The sequence below is a fragment of the Panicum virgatum genome, chromosome 8K, assembly GCF_016808335.1.
Source record: "Panicum virgatum strain AP13 chromosome 8K, P.virgatum_v5, whole genome shotgun sequence".
Classification (NCBI taxonomy): domain Eukaryota; kingdom Viridiplantae; phylum Streptophyta; class Magnoliopsida; order Poales; family Poaceae; genus Panicum; species Panicum virgatum.
Window position 1 is genome coordinate 49,998,473 of NC_053143.1, and position 20,661 is coordinate 50,019,133.

Sequence of the window (20,661 nt, forward strand, 5' to 3'; positions counted from 1 at the left end):
TAAACCAATAATGTCAACAGCTTATGGAAGCATGCACATTTTATTAGCGAGATAAAATACATTAGTAAAAATGCATATACATATGCATATGTATGGAACAAGGGGTAACATCTTTTATATAAAATTTTTGGATTCAACAATAACCTTATTCGTTAGAACTCTAGTGTTCGAAGGATTTTGATGGTAGCGATCGAAACATATTTATACAATTGAAAAATAATGTGACTATAATAGTTCGTGATGTTGCCCCTCTCTCCATCTATCCACATTTCAACCAACTGAAATGTTACCGACAATCCTTGTATGCCCCTAGTGGAATGGCTCCATTGACCCATCCAGTGAAATCCAAACTTTCACTTCAGGAAGTATTTATGTTGTAGTATATATTTACTACAAGTATGGATCCAAAGGTACGATACATAGTATGTACGGTGGCTGTGGAATGTATGGCACAAAGAATTACAGAACACATTTGGACACGAATAGGACTTTAGAGTCTCAATCATTACTTTTCTTATTTCCGAGGAGTTACACACGTCAGCATGAAAATGTTTTTATAGAAGTACAACTCATATGGAATTTAAAAGATGGTAGAACCAACGATGGGTTGCTGCAAGAAGGCTGCATGACTTGTCAAAGCCAGTTGGTTGACTAGCTGCTGTTGTTGCCAGAATGCGACGGGGTGAGCCACAGCAAGTGGGTTGAACAGCTGCTGCGAGAAGGCGGCGGAGTTCGCAACAGCAAGTTGGATGAATGGAAGCTGTTGCTGCTGCGAGTAGGCAGCAGAGTACACGGTGGCTAGCTGGTTGAAAGGGAGGAACATCTGTTGCTGCAAGTTGGCGGCGGGGTTCTGCAGGGCTAGCTGGCTAAACGGAGAAAGAACGCGTTGTTGCTGTGCCACGGTGCTCTGTACTGTCAGATGGGCCAAAGATTGCTACAGTAAGGCAGACTGTTGCTGTAGGACAATTGCCTGTGATTGTAGGACGCTAGCTGCAAGTGCATGCTGAAGCCTGTTGGACTGCACAATCGGGTTCTCATATCCGACTGCTGTGATAGGTGAGAAGTACTATGGAATAGTAGCAGCGGAGGCGGCCAGTGAGCACTAGGGAATAATGACTGCGGAGGTAGCGCTCACAGAGAGAGCAAGGAGTGCAAGGAGGGCAAATATCTTGGTTGCCATGATTGCTAAGAGGTACTATATGGGTTTCAATTTCTAAGTTGTTGCTAGATTCTATCAGTCATATGGGTGGTGGATTACCTGCGCATATGGGATCTATTTATTCACAAGAGACTCCATGTAGCTTTCTCATCATTTGTTGCTTGTGTCTCCAAATTTTTTTATCCTTATAAGCTAGTGATGACATGGTATCTAGTCAAATTTGGAATTTAGTGATAAATCTCCTCTGATTGCATGTATGTGTTGGCAAGACAGCTTGCACTTAACACAAGTAAAAAGCAACTTTTTTTTTCCTTTTGGCATTGTGTTGATATAAGTATGACAACAGCATGGTTGATTCACCTTTAAGCATGTCAGACACCTTGGGATCAAAATATGTGTTCCACTTAATGGTGAGCCAGTAAAGTTGCGATATGCTGATGTGGATCCAAATCTGTCTGTGCTCAGTTTGTCATCCACCTCGTGTAGGATTTTCTTAACAGACTAGTTTCTGGCGAAGTACTCATGTTCTCGGGATGTGATATGAATCAGATCTTCTAGCTCACTAATTTACCGTGCATTAAAACCAAGCTTGCTTAAATTATCTTCTTTCCCTCATTTAGGGATTAACCAATTTCATCACCACACAACTATAACTTGTGATGTTGGTGCCCCAAAAAAAATATTATCGTATTTCCATTCAATTGCTGGGTACAACATGTGGCCGTAGAGACGATGAGAATTCCGTCCCTATGCACAAAGCCTATTAAAATAATAAGGCAATTAAAATGTTGGATCATTTACGTTAAGTGTATGAATTATAGCTTTTGATGAGTTGGCACAAATAATAGGAAACATAATTTTTTTCTATATCCATTATTCCCGTATCATGGTAACATGCCAGTCAAATATGTAACAAAAGTAATTTATAGTGATATTTGGTGTATGAGCATGTAATATTCCCCATCATGCTAGCAGTATAGATCAAATGTTACATATATTGTTAATTTATTGCTGTTATAGGCTAAAATTAACTTTTTGGTCAATGAGTCCGGTACATTTTTGTGAGCGACTTCATGGGTCTTATTGGTAGACCCAAAGATTATTTTTCTTGACAAGGCCACATTCTGGTGTTCCCAAAATTTATTCCTGCCTAAACCAATAATGTCAACAGCTTATGGAAGCATGCACATTTTATTAGCGAGATAAAATACATTAGTAAAAATGCATATACATATGCATATGTATGGAACAAGGGGTAACATCTTTTATATAAAATTTTTGGATTCAACAATAACCTTATTCGTTAGAACTCTAGTGTTCGAAGGATTTTGATGGTAGCGATCGAAACATATTTATACAGTTGAAAAATAATGTGACTATAATAGTTCGTGATGTTGCCCCTCTCTCCATCTATCCACATTTCAACCAACTGAAAAGTTACCTTCAATCCTTCTATGCCCCTAGTGGAATGGCTCAATTGTCCCATCCAGTGAAATCCAAACTTTCACTTCCGGACTGCCTCAGGAAGTATGTATGTTGTAGTATATATTTACTACAAGTATGGATCCAAAGGTACGATACATAGTATGTACGGTAGCTGTGGAATGTATGGCACAAACAATTACGGAACACATTTGGACACGAATAGGACTTTAGAGTCTCAATCATTACTTTTCTTATTTCCGAGGAGTTACACACGTCGGCATGAAAATGTTATTATAGAAGTACAACTCATATGGAATTTAGAAGATAGTAGAACCAACGATGGGTTGCTGCAAGAAGGCTGCAGGACTCATCAAAGCCAGTTGGTTGACTAGCTGCTGTTGCTGCCAGAAGGTGATGGGGTGAGCCACAGCAAGTGGGTTGAACAGCTGCTGCGAGAAGGCGGCGGAGTTCGCAACAGCAAGTTGGTTGAATGGAAGCAGTTGCTGCTGCGAGTAGGCAGCGGAGTTCACGGTGGCTAGCTAGTTGAATGGGAGGAACGTCTGTTGCTGCAAGTAGGCGGCGGGGTTCTGCAGGGCTAGCTGGCTAAACGGTGAAAGAACGCATTGTTGCTGTGCCACGGTGCTCTGTACTGTCAAATGGGCCGAAGATTGCTGCTGCAGTAAGGCAGACTATTGCTGTAGGACAATTGCCTGTGATTGTAGGACGCTAGCTGCAAGTGCATGCTGAAGCCTGTTGGACTGCACAATCGGGTTCTCATATCCGACTGCTACGATAGGTGAGAAGTAATGTGGAATAGTAGCAGCGGAGGCGGCCAGTGAGCACTGGGGAATAATGACCGCGGTGGTAGCGCTCATTGAGGGAGCATGGAGTGCAAGGAGGGCATGTCAAACAACAGCATGGTTGATTCACCTTTAAGCATGTCAAACACCTTGGGATCAAAATATGTGTTCCATGTAATGGTGATCAACTTAGAATAAATTTAATAGTCTAAGTAAACAAACTTATTACTAAGTATACTATAAAATATAATTTTTACTCTAAATTGTTATCCATTGAGTATCCATAGGTAATAAAAACTAAACCGATAAGTTTCGGGACCCCGAACCCCAAAACTGTGGAATAGTGGCAGCGGAGGCGGCCACTGATCACGGCGGAGTAATGACCGCGGTGGTAGTGCTCACAGAGAGAGCAAGGAGTGCAAGGAGGGCAAATATCTTGGTTGCCATGCTTGCTAAGAGGTGCTATTTGGGTTTCAATTTCTAAGTTGTTGCTAGATTCTATCAGTGATATGGGTGGTGGATTACCTGCGCATATGAGATCTATTTATACACAAGAGACTCCATGTAGCTTTCTCATGATTTGTTGCTTGTGCCTCCCAAATTTTTATCCTGATAAGCTAGTGATGACATGGTATCTAGTCAAATTTGGAATTTAGTGATAAATCTCTGATTGCATGTATGTGTTGGCAAGATAGCTTGCACTTAACACAAGTAAAAAGCAACTTTTTTTCCTTTTGGCATTGTGTTGACATAAGTGTGACTACAGCATGGTAGATTCACCTTTAAGCATGTCAAACACCTTTGGATCAAAATATGTGTTCCACTTAATGGTGAACCAGTAAAGTTGTGATATGCTGATGTGGATCCAAATCTGCCTGAGCTCAGTTTGTCATCCACCTCGGGTAGGATTTGCTTAACAGACTAGTTTCAGGCGAAGTAATCATGTTCTCGGGATGTGATATGAATCAGATCTTCTAGCTCACTAATTTACCGTGCATTAAAACCAAGCTTGCTTAAATTATCTTCTTTCCCTCATTTAGGAATTAACCAATTTCATCACCGCACAACTATAACATGTGATGTTGGTGCTAAAAAAAATATTATCGTATTTCCGTTCAATTGTTGGGTACAACATGTGGCCGTAGAGACGATGAGAATTCCGGCCCTATGCACTAAGCCTATTAAAATAATAAAACAATTAAAATGTTGGATCATTTACTTTAAGTGTTTGAATTATAGCTTTTGATGAGTTGGCACAAATAATAGGAAACATAATTTTTTTTCTATATCCATTATTCCCGTATCATGGTAACATTCCAGTCAAATCAGTAACAAAAGTAATTTATAGTGATATTTTGTGTATGAGCATGTAATATTCCCCATCATGCTAGCAGTATAGATCATTGTGTTACATATATTGTTAATTTATTCCTGCGATAGGCTAAAACGAACTTTTTAGTCAAAGAGTCCGGTACATTTTTGTGAGCGACTTCATGGGTCTTATTGGTAGACCCAAAGATTATTTTTCTTGACAAGGCCACATTCTGGTGTTCCCAAGATTTATTCCTGCCTAAACCAATAATGTCAACAGCTTATGAAAGCATGCACATTTTATTAGCGAGATAAAATACATTAGTAAAAATGCATATACATATGCATATGTATGGAACAAGGGGTAACATCTTTTATATAAAATTTTTGGATTCAACAATAACCTTATTCGTTAGAACTCTAGTGTTCGAAGGATTTTGATGGTAGCGATCGAAACATATTTATACAATTGAAAAATAATGTGACTATAATAGTTCGTGATGTTGCCCCTCTCTCCATCTATCCACATTTCAACCAACTGAAATGTTACCGACAATCCTTGTATGCCCCTAGTGGAATGGCTCCATTGACCCATCCAGTGAAATCCAAACTTTCACTTCAGGAAGTATTTATGTTGTAGTATATATTTACTACAAGTATGGATCCAAAGGTACGATACATAGTATGTACGGTGGCTGTGGAATGTATGGCACAAAGAATTACAGAACACATTTGGACACGAATAGGACTTTAGAGTCTCAATCATTACTTTTCTTATTTCCGAGGAGTTACACACGTCAGCATGAAAATGTTTTTATAGAAGTACAACTCATATGGAATTTAGAAGATGGTAGAACCAACGATGGGTTGCTGCAAGAAGGCTGCATGGCTTGTCAAAGCCAGTTGGTTGACTAGCTGCTGTTGTTGCCAGAATGCGACGGGGTGAGCCACAGCAAGTGGGTTGAACAGCTGCTGCGAGAAGGCGGCGGAGTTCGCAACAGCAAGTTGGATGAATGGAAGCTGTTGCTGCTGCGAGTAGGCAGCAGAGTACACGGTGGCTAGCTGGTTGAAAGGGAGGAACATCTGTTGCTGCAAGTTGGCGGCGGGGTTCTGCAGGGCTAGCTGGCTAAACGGAGAAAGAACGCGTTGTTGCTGTGCCACGGTGCTCTGTACTGTCAGATGGGCCAAAGATTGCTACAGTAAGGCAGACTGTTGCTGTAGGACAATTGCCTGTGATTGTAGGACGCTAGCTGCAAGTGCATGCTGAAGCCTGTTGGACTGCACAATCGGGTTCTCATATCCGACTGCTGTGATAGGTGAGAAGTACTATGGAATAGTAGCAGCGGAGGCGGCCAGTGAGCACTAGGGAATAATGACTGCGGAGGTAGCGCTCACAGAGAGAGCAAGGAGTGCAAGGAGGGCAAATATCTTGGTTGCCATGATTGCTAAGAGGTACTATATGGGTTTCAATTTCTAAGTTGTTGCTAGATTCTATCAGTCATATGGGTGGTGGATTACCTGCGCATATGGGATCTATTTATTCACAAGAGACTCCATGTAGCTTTCTCATCATTTGTTGCTTGTGTCTCCAAATTTTTTTATCCTTATAAGCTAGTGATGACATGGTATCTAGTCAAATTTGGAATTTAGTGATAAATCTCCTCTGATTGCATGTATGTGTTGGCAAGACAGCTTGCACTTAACACAAGTAAAAAGCAACTTTTTTTTTCCTTTTGGCATTGTGTTGATATAAGTATGACAACAGCATGGTTGATTCACCTTTAAGCATGTCAGACACCTTTGGATCAAAATATGTGTTCCACTTAATGGTGAGCCAGTAAAGTTGCGATATGCTGATGTGGATCCAAATCTGTCTGTGCTCAGTTTGTCATCCACCTCGTGTAGGATTTTCTTAACAGACTAGTTTCTGGCGAAGTACTCATGTTCTCGGGATGTGATATGAATCAGATCTTCTAGCTCACTAATTTACCGTGCATTAAAACCAAGCTTGCTTAAATTATCTTCTTTCCCTCATTTAGGGATTAACCAATTTCATCACCACACAACTATAACTTGTGATGTTGGTGCCCCAAAAAAAATATTATCGTATTTCCATTCAATTGCTGGGTACAACATGTGGCCGTAGAGACGATGAGAATTCCGTCCCTATGCACAAAGCCTATTAAAATAATAAGGCAATTAAAATGTTGGATCATTTACGTTAAGTGTATGAATTATAGCTTTTGATGAGTTGGCACAAATAATAGGAAACATAATTTTTTTCTATATCCATTATTCCCGTATCATGGTAACATGCCAGTCAAATATGTAACAAAAGTAATTTATAGTGATATTTGGTGTATGAGCATGTAATATTCCCCATCATGCTAGCAGTATAGATCAAATGTTACATATATTGTTAATTTATTGCTGTTATAGGCTAAAATTAACTTTTTGGTCAATGAGTCCGGTACATTTTTGTGAGCGACTTCATGGGTCTTATTGGTAGACCCAAAGATTATTTTTCTTGACAAGGCCACATTCTGGTGTTCCCAAAATTTATTCCTGCCTAAACCAATAATGTCAACAGCTTATGGAAGCATGCACATTTTATTAGCGAGATAAAATACATTAGTAAAAATGCATATACATATGCATATGTATGGAACAAGGGGTAACATCTTTTATATAAAATTTTTGGATTCAACAATAACCTTATTCGTTAGAACTCTAGTGTTCGAAGGATTTTGATGGTAGCGATCGAAACATATTTATACAATTGAAAAATAATGTGACTATAATAGTTCGTGATGTTGCCCCTCTCTCCATCTATCCACATTTCAACCAACTGAAATGTTACCGACAATCCTTGTATGCCCCTAGTGGAATGGCTCCATTGACCCATCCAGTGAAATCCAAACTTTCACTTCAGGAAGTATTTATGTTGTAGTATATATTTACTACAAGTATGGATCCAAAGGTACGATACATAGTATGTACGGTGGCTGTGGAATGTATGGCACAAAGAATTACAGAACACATTTGGACACGAATAGGACTTTAGAGTCTCAATCATTACTTTTCTTATTTCCGAGGAGTTACACACGCCAGCATGAAAATGTTTTTATAGAAGTACAACTCATATGGAATTTAAAAGATGGTAGAACCAACGATGGGTTGCTGCAAGAAGGCTGCATGACTTGTCAAAGCCAGTTGGTTGACTAGCTGCTGTTGTTGCCAGAATGCGACGGGGTGAGCCACAGCAAGTGGGTTGAACAGCTGCTGCGAGAAGGCGGCGGAGTTCGCAACAGCAAGTTGGATGAATGGAAGCTGTTGCTGCTGCGAGTAGGCAGCAGAGTACACGGTGGCTAGCTGGTTGAAAGGGAGGAACATCTGTTGCTGCAAGTTGGCGGCGGGGTTCTGTAGGGCTAGCTGGCTAAACGGAGAAAGAACGCGTTGTTGCTGTGCCACGGTGCTCTGTACTGTCAGATGGGCCAAAGATTGCTACAGTAAGGCAGACTGTTGCTGTAGGACAATTGCCTGTGATTGTAGGACGCTAGCTGCAAGTGCATGCTGAAGCCTGTTGGACTGCACAATCGGGTTCTCATATCCGACTACTATGATAGGTGAGAAGTACTATGGAATAGTAGCAGCGGAGGCGGCCAGTGAGCACTAGGGAATAATGACTGCGGAGGTAGCGCTCACAGAGAGAGCAAGGAGTGCAAGGAGGGCAAATATCTTGGTTGCCATGATTGCTAAGAGGTACTATATGGGTTTCAATTTCTAAGTTGTTGCTAGATTCTATCAGTCATATGGGTGGTGGATTACCTGCGCATATGGGATCTATTTATTCACAAGAGACTCCATGTAGCTTTCTCATCATTTGTTGCTTGTGTCTCCAAATTTTTTTATCCTTATAAGCTAGTGATGACATGGTATCTAGTCAAATTTGGAATTTAGTGATAAATCTCCTCTGATTGCATGTATGTGTTGGCAAGACAGCTTGCACTTAACACAAGTAAAAAGCAACTTTTTTTTTCCTTTTGGCATTGTGTTGATATAAGTATGACAACAGCATGGTTGATTCACCTTTAAGCATGTCAGACACCTTGGGATCAAAATATGTGTTCCACTTAATGGTGAGCCAGTAAAGTTGCGATATGCTGATGTGGATCCAAATCTGTCTGTGCTCAGTTTGTCATCCACCTCGTGTAGGATTTTCTTAACAGACTAGTTTCTGGCGAAGTACTCATGTTCTCGGGATGTGATATGAATCAGATCTTCTAGCTCACTAATTTACCGTGCATTAAAACCAAGCTTGCTTAAATTATCTTCTTTCCCTCATTTAGGGATTAACCAATTTCATCACCACACAACTATAACTTGTGATGTTGGTGCCCCAAAAAAAATATTATCGTATTTCCATTCAATTGCTGGGTACAACATGTGGCCGTAGAGACGATGAGAATTCCGTCCCTATGCACAAAGCCTATTAAAATAATAAGGCAATTAAAATGTTGGATCATTTACGTTAAGTGTATGAATTATAGCTTTTGATGAGTTGGCACAAATAATAGGAAACATAATTTTTTTCTATATCCATTATTCCCGTATCATGGTAACATGCCAGTCAAATATGTAACAAAAGTAATTTATAGTGATATTTGGTGTATGAGCATGTAATATTCCCCATCATGCTAGCAGTATAGATCAAATGTTACATATATTGTTAATTTATTGCTGTTATAGGCTAAAATTAACTTTTTGATCAATGAGTCCGGTACATTTTTTTGAGCGACTTCATGGGTCTTATTGGTAGACCCAAAGATTATTTTTCTTGACAAGGCCACATTCTGGTGTTCCCAAAATTTATTCCTGCCTAAACCAATAATGTCAACAGCTTATGGAAGCATGCACATTTTATTAGCGAGATAAAATACATTAGTAAAAATGCATATACATATGCATATGTATGGAACAAGGGGTAACATCGTTTATATAAAATTTTTGGATTCAACAATAACCTTATTCGTTAGAACTCTAGTGTTCGAAGGATTTTGATGGTAGCGATCGAAACATATTTATACAGTTGAAAAATAATGTTACTATAATAGTTCGTGATGTTGCCCTCTCTCCATCTATCCACATTTCAACCAACTGAAAAGTTACCTTCAATCCTTCTATGCCCCTAGTGGAATGGCTCAATTGTCCCATCCAGTGAAATCCAAACTTTCACTTCCGGACTGCCTCAGGAAGTATGTATGTTGTAGTATATATTTACTACAAGTATGGATCCAAAGGTACGATACATAGTATGTACGGTGGCTGTGGAATCTATGGCACAAACAATTACGGAACACATTTGGACACGAATAGGACTTTAGAGTCTCAATCATTACTTTTCTTATTTCCGAGGAGTTACACACGTCGGCATGAAAATGTTATTATAGAAGTACAACTCATATGGAATTTAGAAGATAGTAGAACCAACGATGGGTTGCTGCAAGAAGGCTGCAGGACTCATCAAAGCCAGTTGGTTGACTAGCTGCTGTTGCTGCCAGAAGGTGATGGGGTGAGCCACAGCAAGTGGGTTGAACAGCTGCTGCGAGAAGGCGGCGGAGTTCGCAACAGCAAGTTGGTTGAATGGAAGCAGTTGCTGCTGCGAGTAGGCAGCGGAGTTCACGGTGGCTAGCTAGTTGAATGGGAGGAACGTCTGTTGCTGCAAGTAGGCGGCGGGGTTCTGCAGGGCTAGCTGGCTAAACGGTGAAAGAACGCGTTGTTGCTGTGCCACGGTGCTCTGTACTGTCAAATGGGCCGAAGATTGCTGCTGCAGTAAGGCAGACTATTGCTGTAGGACAATTGCCTGTGATTGTAGGACGCTAGCTGCAAGTGCATGCTGAAGCCTGTTGGACTGCACAATCGGGTTCTCATATCCGACTGCTACGATAGGTGAGAAGTAATGTGGAATAGTAGCAGCGGAGGCGGCCAGTGAGCACTGGGGAATAATGACCGCGGTGGTAGCGCTCATTGAGGGAGCATGGAGTGCAAGGAGGGCATGTCAAACAACAGCATGGTTGATTCACCTTTAAGCATGTCAAACACCTTGGGATCAAAATATGTGTTCCATGTAATGGTGATCAACTTAGAATAAATTTAATAGTCTAAGTAAACAAACTTATTACTAAGTATACTATAAAATATAATTTTTACTCTAAATTGTTATCCATTGAGTATCCATAGGTAATAAAAACTAAACCGATAAGTTTCGGGACCCCGAACCCCAAAACTGTGGGTGAGAGCTTATCCCCAAAACTGAATCTGCTAGACCTAAAACTCGCGGATATATATCTGATCTAAAACCGAACCATTGGCATCCCTACTAGCAAATGTCCAGGGTTTGTGAAGTGATGGCGAGCGAGATTCCACCATTGCGGTGTTGCAAAAGAGCCAAGGTCCTAATTACATCAAACTCTTGGGGTAGTGCACCCAGCCACCCATGATCACATCCCTGGCACCATGGGCGGAGCTAGGGGTATGCCCCTGTATTCCTTGGCATACCCAAGATTTGGAAGGAAATACTAGTAAAGATATATAGATGCATCTCCAAGAGTCTTTCTAAAACACACTATCTAAATTATCATTTGAAGAGCCTTCTACATCAAAGATGTTTTCTATATGTTTTCACTCTCCAACAGCTTTTATATATCTTGTGTACACTCTAGAAAGCCATTTTCGTTATCTATCTTTAGTTAGCAAGAAATACAGAACAGGGGATGGCTATATTTGGATAACCACTTAGTGAAACTATTGTAGGGTATTTTTCCATCAAAATCTGTATTCCTAGCAATGAGAGGAAAGATATAGAGAGTCTCTTGGATTTCCTCTTATACTGTCAAATATGGTTCATTGGCTCAATACACCAAAGCTCACGAACCAAGCCTAGAAATGCAGAAACTTACGTCCCTCATGTGATCTCAATACTGTGGAGTACCGCTCGTGTCCTGCTATGCGAGTCGCGTCCAGTCGGTGCTCAGTGCTCGACGGGACGGTGGCTCTCCGCTCGGATGCTCCCCCACTCTGGTGATCGGCAACCGGAGACCTGACGGCCTCGCGACCTCATGTCCTCGCCCACATGGGCCATGGCTTGCGTCCTCTCCTGCTAGAGCGAGTTGCGAAGAATAGAAGGTGCCTACCACCAGCCCACCGGGCACCGGCGGCCAAGACAACGACGTCCAAGGCCCTCCTCTGACCGGTGGCCCTCTCGGACCACTGTTCTGTAATATTGTTTAATTATTCATGTTTAGAACTTAAATTTTGATTACTATTATGGATTTGTTATGATCATTATAACTTATCGTCCATTATATTGTCTATTTGCTTTGAAACTTGGCATACCCAGCCGCAAATTCTTGGCTCCGCCACTGCCTGGCACGCATTCCGCGGGCCTAAGATGTAGCGAGGCAGCTACATGGGAACGTTGTACAGAGCATACGGACGAGGATCACCAAATATTTGTTTGCTTCTAATTTTACTAGTAGAGATGTATGTGCCACAAGCACATGTTTAAAGTTAAATTATTTAAAAATAATTGGATTGCATCCAACTGTACTAAAAAAATCTAATTTGTTGCTTGATAGAATAACCAATTATATTTGCTATCTAAAAATCTAAAAGTGAAGCAATAATTAATATCTATATGTAAGACAACCCTTGATTAAATATGGAAGCATATTATCTAAAAAAAGTAGGGTCAAATTTGATTAGTAAAATAACTGGATGCTGGTGCCGACCACCGCAATGTGCAACGTTAGAAGGGGCAGGGAGAATGGGGGAACGCCGGCGGCCAGGGTAACACGGACGATGTGGGACGCCGGTGATCTAAGACATGATTTCAATACCCCGAACAACACCTCATGGCTAACCTGCAACATCTAATACTAAATCAAATCAGTTTCTAATGGACGGCATCACCACGTATTTCATGAGCCGCATATGCAGCACCAGGTCAGGAACGATGGGGTGAGGCTAGGTGGACTCGCTGCCACTCACCTTGATCGGTTGATGCAGCGGTCACGTCATCCCTGGCCGGAATATGATGCAGTTGCTCAGCGCAGGGAGTGTCGTGGGCTCGGGGTCCGATCGCAGGTCAGGTGGGCGGAGGGACGTAGGGCAGAGGCGGCGGCAGATTTTTTTTTTCGGAGGGAACGTCGGGCGGAGGCGGCGGAAAATACAGAATGTGCAAATAATATTTGGAAGCCTTCGACTCTCAAAGGAAAAATAGGGCATGTACACCAGGTGGGTATGTTATGTAGAAGGTTTTGGTGAAAACAGTTTCAGATTTTAGTGGTTTGTGGTAATAGTTTGTTGGATGAAACCAATCTCCCCATGCCATAGGCTTGGCATGTATTTAAATTTTCTTCCAAAAATAATACACATCTTTCTTTTTCTTCCATAATGTTAATTATTATCCTTCCAAAATAAACAATGACTTGAATTATGAGTGAATGAATGTGAAAGGGAAAGTAAAGTGTGTCCCAAAGGAAAATAATACACGGTTACCAGAGGTGGGTCAGAGCCGCTCTTAACTGTGAGCAAGGCAGATATATCAGTTTTCACTCTGCAGAGGTTGCACACTTTCACCACAAGTCGCGTAAAAGTTTAAAAAAACTTTGAACCCAACGATGCTGTGCTAGCCAGGCACAATACTACACTTCCTTAGGTGTGATTGCATAGAGACACTACGAGGCCTTTACAAAGACTCCCTAACTAGTAGTAGCCCGCTAAGGTTTCAGCCACTAGGCGAGTGCACCCTCCCCCAAAGCGAGTGTACCCCGTAGGCGTACCAACCCGTTTGGCAGGCCGAGTACCCCTCTTAAACTTAGTCCCCCCTCTTGCGCCTTTCGGTAAGCTACTAACAAGCTAGAGAAATCTAATTAATCAGCCAAGAATTTGCTGGTGTAAAAAGTATTAGGATTTTGGTGGAAAACATTGACGAAACCAAATTTTCCCTCCCTTTCGTCAAACCTTTTGGCCTGACAAGTAGGGGCCTCTGTTAGGGGCAAGGTGCGTGGGTCTAATTTTGTTGAGAAAGGGTTTCAATTGTTCCATTTTTATATAGATATACTAGTGGAGATTTCAGTGGTTTGTGGTAATGTTTGTTGGACGAAACCAATCTCCCCATGCCACAGGCTTGGCATGTATTTAATTTTCCTTCCAAAAATAATATACATCTTTCTTTTTCTTCCATAAATAATAATGTCAATTATTATTCTTCCAAAATAAATAATGACTTGAATTATGAGTGAATGCATGTGAAAGGGAAACTAACATGTGTTCCAAAGGAAAGTAATACACGGGTACCAGAGGTGGGTATAAGAATTTGCTAGTGTAAAAGGTATTAGGATTTTGGTGAAAAACATTGACGAAACCAATCTCCCCCTCCCTTTCGTCAAACCTTTTGGCCTGACAAGTAGGGGCATATGTGAGGGGCAAGGTGGGTCAATCTTGTTGAGAAAGGGTTTCAATTGTTCCATTTTTATATAGATATACTAGTGGATATGTACGTGTCACAGACACATTTAATTTCCCGTCCGTCAAGCAATGATGTCGTTTAATAATACACGTCTTTCTTTTTCTTGCATAAACAATGATGTCAATTATTATCCTTTCAAAACTAATAATGATACAAATTATGGGTGGATGTAGGTGCAAAGGAAAGTAAAGTGTGTGTCAAAGGAAAGTAATATGCGGGTATAAGATGTGGGAGTAGAAAACTACTGGTGGAAAATATTGACAAAACCAATCTCTCCCTCCCTTTCGTCAAACATTTTGGCCTAACGAGTGGGGCCTCCGTGAGGGATAAGGTAGGCCTAATCATGATGAGAAAGGATTTCAATTGTTTTTACTTTTATAGATAGATTTATAGATACTCTAAAAAAATAGTTATAGGATGGTTCACCTTTGGTGATACCCTCGGACTCATCTATAACGAGTCAGCTCGGAGTCGCCGATGGTTTAGTCCCAGCAGAGTCTGTCACCGAACCAGTCGTTGTCTCCTCCATTCTGATCTGCAACTCAACTCAATTCTCAACTCCCTGATCCCTATAACAGGCCAAATCATCGAAGTTCTACCCTTAGGAATACAAAGATGAAGAGGACCTTGGGACGCCCTAGCTGAGTTAGTTAGCCTTACAAGACTCGTTGTACATGTATAGATACAACTCAAGAGACTAATAATACAAATCAAAATTGATCCAATTCCTCTCTACATTTAGTTCATCACACTGTTGTCACCTGTAAACTTTTTTTTGGTTAGCCTGTGAACCTATTAGGTTTCGGAAACAATTAGATAGGATATTCAGGTGTGATAGGTTGTGTTGAGTTGTGTGATAAAGATGACGAAAATAATGCATTACATCACCGAGATTGTGTGGGTGCGGTCTTCTCATCTCTAAACATTGATGTGAACAATCTATCTAGTAGTAACCAGATTAACATTGCTTTTTTGTCTTTGTTTTTGCAACTTCTAGAGACCGGGATCAGGCCATCAGGATATTGTGGCGTTTTCCCCTGTTGTGTGCGAAACTCAACAGAGAGAGCTTATTTTGTTCAGACATGGATCAGGCTACTGTTCACTCGGATATTGTTCTCAGTCTGGCAGGCGGGCCCGGCAGACACTAAAACCCGCCCCCACGCGTCAGTCATTTGATAATAACGAGTTTCTTCTTGATAGCTTCTTGGCAATTAGCTAATGAGGTCTGTATCTGTTTAAAAATGAGAGATTTCAACTATGGAACTGTGTCTTCTTGGCACTTAGCTCATCAAGATTGACATATGGAACTGTGTCTTGACACTTTCAATAATAACTTCAAAAATAGATAGAGATTTCAACTATTGCAATTACAAGTAGTGGAGATTTCATCGAATTGAATCCAAATTTATTTTGCTAACTAGCTGACGAATGCACCACATGATCCGGGACTCCTTCTCGAGGCTCGTCACGGTGACGTCGCACCGGACGACGATCCCGTCGCCGGCGCCCTCCCCGCGCCGCAGCGCCGCCCTCAGCTCCTCCACCGTGGCCACGTCCATGGCGCCGGAGCTGCACAAGCTGCCGCGGAAGCGGTGCGGCCCCACGGCCGTGCAGAACGCCCGGTTCCCGCCGTCGCCGTCGAGGGCGATGCTCACCCTGTACGCGGCGGTCACGTCCGACGGCGTGGCGGGGATCAGACTCCACCAGGGGTCGCGGCGGGACCAGAGAATAAGGTCGACGGAGACGCGGCCGGCGTCGTCGTCGGAAGCAGCGAGGACGCCCCTGGGGTAGAAGTGGAGCCGCCACTCGTGGCCGCCGACGCGGAACAGTGCCGTCTCGATGCGCTGCCCGGCGAGCGCCGCCGCGTCGACCGCGGAGTAGCGGTCGATCCGGTGCAGGTGCGTGCCAGTGTGCTGCCGCAGGCGGGTGGAGGAGAAGGAGACCGCCTCCTGGGCGCCCCGCCACGCGGCGCGGAGCATCCGCAGCGTCGCCGGCAACGACGACGACGACGCCATGGCAGGCAGGCCGAAGGGAGGAGGAGCTCGATCCCGAGCAGATGGATCTTGATGAGTTGGCCCGCGGGTACACTTTTTATATTTCGAAACAACGTGCCGTTTGAGGCGAGGACTCTGCGTACATGCAATTGGAAGCTCCCGCAGTAGGATGTTCATCTGGCAATGGAACTTTCCTTTTTTTTTGTTAACTGATGAAAAGATTTACCTGCATGCGAACATCAACATTCACACATTCAGGAAATTCCTCTGAGACCCAAATCACCGACTGACATGATGAGAATTTAATTTTAACTCCATCCGTTCTTTAAGCACGTGCTACGTTGATCTATTTTGCACACTTATCTAAGCTCATGATGACGTGGCATGTGTTTCGGTAGCAAAGTTGTAACATGATGATGAGGTTGTTTGTTCTAATCATCTATAGACGGTCAAATGGGCCATGTCAGATGGGCTACACGGAAAACAACACTAAAAACACGATGATCCGACACGGTGGGCTTAGTTCCAGTGCCAGCACGGCACGACCATAGTATAGGGCATGGACTAAAATCCTAGCATGCAGTGCTGGCACGAGCATAACACAATTAATGGCCAGCACGGTACTGGCACAGGTCCAGTCCACAACCACTCATATATATACCTCCCACCTCATTCAAACCATAGTCTCTCAAAACCCTCTCCTACTGCCAGCCACCGTCGTGGTCTCCCAGCCCCTTGCCTTGGCCGCCGGAGTCGCAGCCTCCCTGCGCCCGTCGCCCCCTTGACCTTCAGTGATGGTGACGTAGTGGCAGTGGAGTTCGTCGGGCAGCGGGCCGGCACGGCACGACTAACCCCTAGCGGTGTTGTGCTTGGGCCAAGGAGCTGGCACCACACGGCACGACTAAAGCTTAGTGCTGAGTAGTGTCGTTTTACCAAATAGTGTTAGTGCCGGGTCAGGCTGCACGTTTGGCCATCATCATCATGTTCAGGAAACCATCGACTAGAGGGGACACCTAGTGTGCGATCGCGTGCTATGATGAGTCCGCGGCGAACGCGTGCTGCAATCTACTACTAGCGCACGAACCCAGCAATTAGCTACCGGTGCATATAAATCAATTGGAGCGTGTGCACAGGCAACAGATGATGTTCTCATTTCCCTTGTCTAGCATTGATTATTATTGTTTCTCTTATCTAGCTTCTGTAGCAATTCGGCAGATTTTTTTTCCTTTTCCCTTTCCCTTCCCATTCGGGACAGTGGGTGTGTGAGAGATAATATGGGCGGGGGATTGCTTTCACACCTATATGGATGTAGAACTTAAAAAATGTTTTCATATATCATTTTAACTATTTGAAAAAGAATAATCGGCAAAAAGAAACATTAAAATTAGCTTCATGAGTTTTAATAAAAATGTAAAACTCTATACGATATGTATTATAATATTTTCAGATTCAAATATATAACCGCTTTAAATTGACAAAACAGTTCAAATACATATGGGTGAGGTATTAAAAAACATTCTACATCCCGATTTTTCAAAGTCACATGTCAAGACCTTGGTGCATATCAAACTTTCAAGTAACACTGTAAAATCTTTGTAATTGGAAGTGAAAGAGTTTTATACTATATATCCAAAACTTTCTACATCCCTAGCTTTCAATGTGCTACATATCCAACTTTCAAGTCCCATGTCAACCAGTGCACGTATAATAAAAAAACTTTCAAATAATATGTTCAAATGTTTGTATATATCAAATTTTCAAGTAACATTTTAAAGTATTTGCAATTGGAAGTAAAAATCTTTCAAAATATATTTCAAACTTCATATATCTCTAGCATTGAAAGTTCTTACGTCTCCAACTTTCAAATCACATGTCGAAAACTTTGTACCCATAGTTCAAAAAATTTAAAATCATATATCAAAAACTAAGGTTGCTAAATGCACCTAGATGAGCCTAGAATAGCACTTTGTCGAACACTAACCAAAACTTTATACATATCAACTTTTAAGCAATATTCTAAAATCTTTGTAACTGGAGAAGAAAAACTTTCTACATCTCCAATTATAAAATTTACACATGTTAAAAACATTGTGTTCCAAATTTATGAACTTCATACTTTAAATTTAGGAACTTCGAAGCCATTAGTCAAAAACTTGTTAAAAATGCTAACTCAAAACTTTGCACTCCAAAATTCAAGAACTTACATTTCAAACATTGTTTTATGAATATACAAAAACTTTATAATTTCAAACTTTACACTACAAATAATAAAAACTTTCTTTTGAAATTGTAGATCCATATAGGCTAGTTTCACCCTAAGAATGTAAAAAACTTTCGTATGCCTCAACCAAATTTGCCTTTAAATTCTGAAATCCAAGAGCTCTATAGGCCTAGATAATATAATTACAACTAAAATCTAACAACTAAAAAAACTCAGTGACCAAAAGGTATTGTCGAATGTTAATTTTATTAACTTTGGAATGACATATTCAAAACTTTACACTTGATTTTGTGAAACTTTCAAACCACATACCAAATACTTTATACCCCGAACTTTCATGTTACATATTTCAAACCTTCCTATTTATGGATAAAATATTTGAAATGTGCTAATTAAAATAAAGTATTTCCTACTTTCAAGATATATGTAGGAGACTTTGTAATTGAAATGGAGAAACTTTGACTTTTAATGCTACATAACAAAAAGTGTAGGAATACCAATTTGGTCTATCACTGTTACATATTTGCTGCCAGTTATTAAGCGCTAATGTTCACTGTTAATTCGGCTCCTTGTGGTAGAACCCATCTGAGCACAGCTAATAAGCTTAGATGTTTGCATATTCGCACATAATTATTATTCTCAATGGTGAGCAACATGCATCACTACTACAAAATCTATCATTGCAAACGCTCGGATCCTTATTCTCATGTGTCAAGAAAATGCAAGCAGGGAAAATCACCTAGCTTTTTATTACTGTATATCGAGTGTGCATATTGTCTAGCCAACACATACGAATTATCTAATAAAGTTTGCCACTAAATGACAAAATTGACTAGATACCATGTCATCTCGAGCTTATCTCAAATTACCACTTTACACACACTTTAACATAGAGCAACATATATAATGTGAACCAAACGCATAAAAGTGGACCAAACGTCATTGTCACTCATGTATTAAGAAAGCAAACCAGAAAAGTGGCACTTTTTTCTTCTAATTTGTTTTGCCAACACAATCACATGTCACACAAGCCAATAAAACTGACCGCTAAATGTTGAAATTGACAAGATATCTTGTCATCTCTAGCTTATCCAGCAAAAGGTAGAATATTGCTAGACCTACATGAGAGATCATGCCTATAAATAGGCCTCAAATCAGAAGTTAATCCATCACCTATATCTCAAAGACAACATAGCAACATACAAAGTGAAACACACTAGCAACCTCATAGCAGCAATGGCCACCAAGATACTTGCCCTCTTTGCAGTCCTTGCTCTTTCAGTGAGTGCAGCCAAAGCGGTCTTTATCCCACAATGGTCACTAGCTTCTACCGCTGCAACTATTCCACAGTACATCCCATCAGTAACAGCTACGGGGTTTGAAAATCCAATTGCGCAATCCTACAGGCTACAGCAAGCGTTCGCATCAAGCATCATATCATCAGCCTTATGGCAGCAGCAATCCTCAGCCCATTTGGCAGTACAAAGCATTGTGGCACAGCAACAACTGCAACAGCTTTCACCAGCATTTAATCAACTAGCCATCACAAATCCCGCTGCCAACTCGCAACAACAGCAGCTTTTCCAAGCACTCAACCAACTGGCTGTTGCTAACACTGCTGCCTACTCGCAGCAACAGGTGTCTTCATTCAACCAACTAGTTGTTGCAAACCCTGCCGCCATTTTGCAGCAGCAATTGCAAACGTTGAACCCACTGACTGCAGTAAATCCCACCGCCTTCTTGCAACAACAACAACAACAACAACAGCTGCAGCAATTGAACCAACTAGTTGTGGCCTTGTTGCAACAACAGCAACTGCTGCAATTGAACCAACTGGCTGCGACAAACCCTGCCACATACTGGCAGCAACCCATCGTTGCCAATTCTATTTTCTAGATTGCTTATGAGTTCTACTTCAACAATAAAGTTTACATGCGGACATTTATAACTTCCAGAAATAATATAAGTATTGACTGAGATTACCATATCATATATGCATCCAATTGAGCTTGATGAATGTTTGTGCTGCACAGTTGGGGATACTAATACTAAATTATGACCACACATACATATATCATGAAGTTGGTAGGTAGCCCGAACATATATACTTCACTAGATCTTGTAGCCACGTTGTAGGTGCATAATGATATATTTTTAAAGCATTGCCATAGATATTATTAATTATTATACTGAAAAAACATTATAAGAATATGAATCAT

The 20,661-nt window shown here is 41.4% G+C and overlaps 2 protein-coding genes and 3 pseudogenes across 2 annotated transcripts; 1 reads left to right on the plus strand and 4 right to left on the minus strand.

The window, feature by feature from the left end:
* Positions 1-580: 580 nt before the first annotated feature.
* LOC120645897 lies at positions 581-1,180 on the minus strand (annotated as a pseudogene).
* Positions 1,181-5,535: 4,355 nt separating this feature from the next.
* On the minus strand, positions 5,536-6,135 carry LOC120645898 (annotated as a pseudogene).
* A 4,030-nt stretch (positions 6,136-10,165) lies between these two features.
* Positions 10,166-10,744, minus strand: LOC120645899 (annotated as a pseudogene).
* A 4,868-nt stretch (positions 10,745-15,612) lies between these two features.
* On the minus strand, positions 15,613-16,242 carry LOC120645900. The gene has a single exon (XM_039922614.1). It carries the CDS (start codon positions 16,240-16,242, stop codon positions 15,613-15,615), a length of 630 nt encoding a protein of 209 aa, XP_039778548.1.
* Positions 16,243-19,661: 3,419 nt separating this feature from the next.
* On the plus strand, positions 19,662-20,430 carry LOC120646388 (kafirin PSKR2-like). The gene has a single exon (XM_039922970.1). The coding sequence runs from the start codon at positions 19,679-19,681 to the stop codon at positions 20,336-20,338; it is 660 nt and encodes a 219-aa protein (XP_039778904.1). The 5' UTR covers positions 19,662-19,678; the 3' UTR covers positions 20,339-20,430.
* Positions 20,431-20,661: the final 231 nt, after the last annotated feature.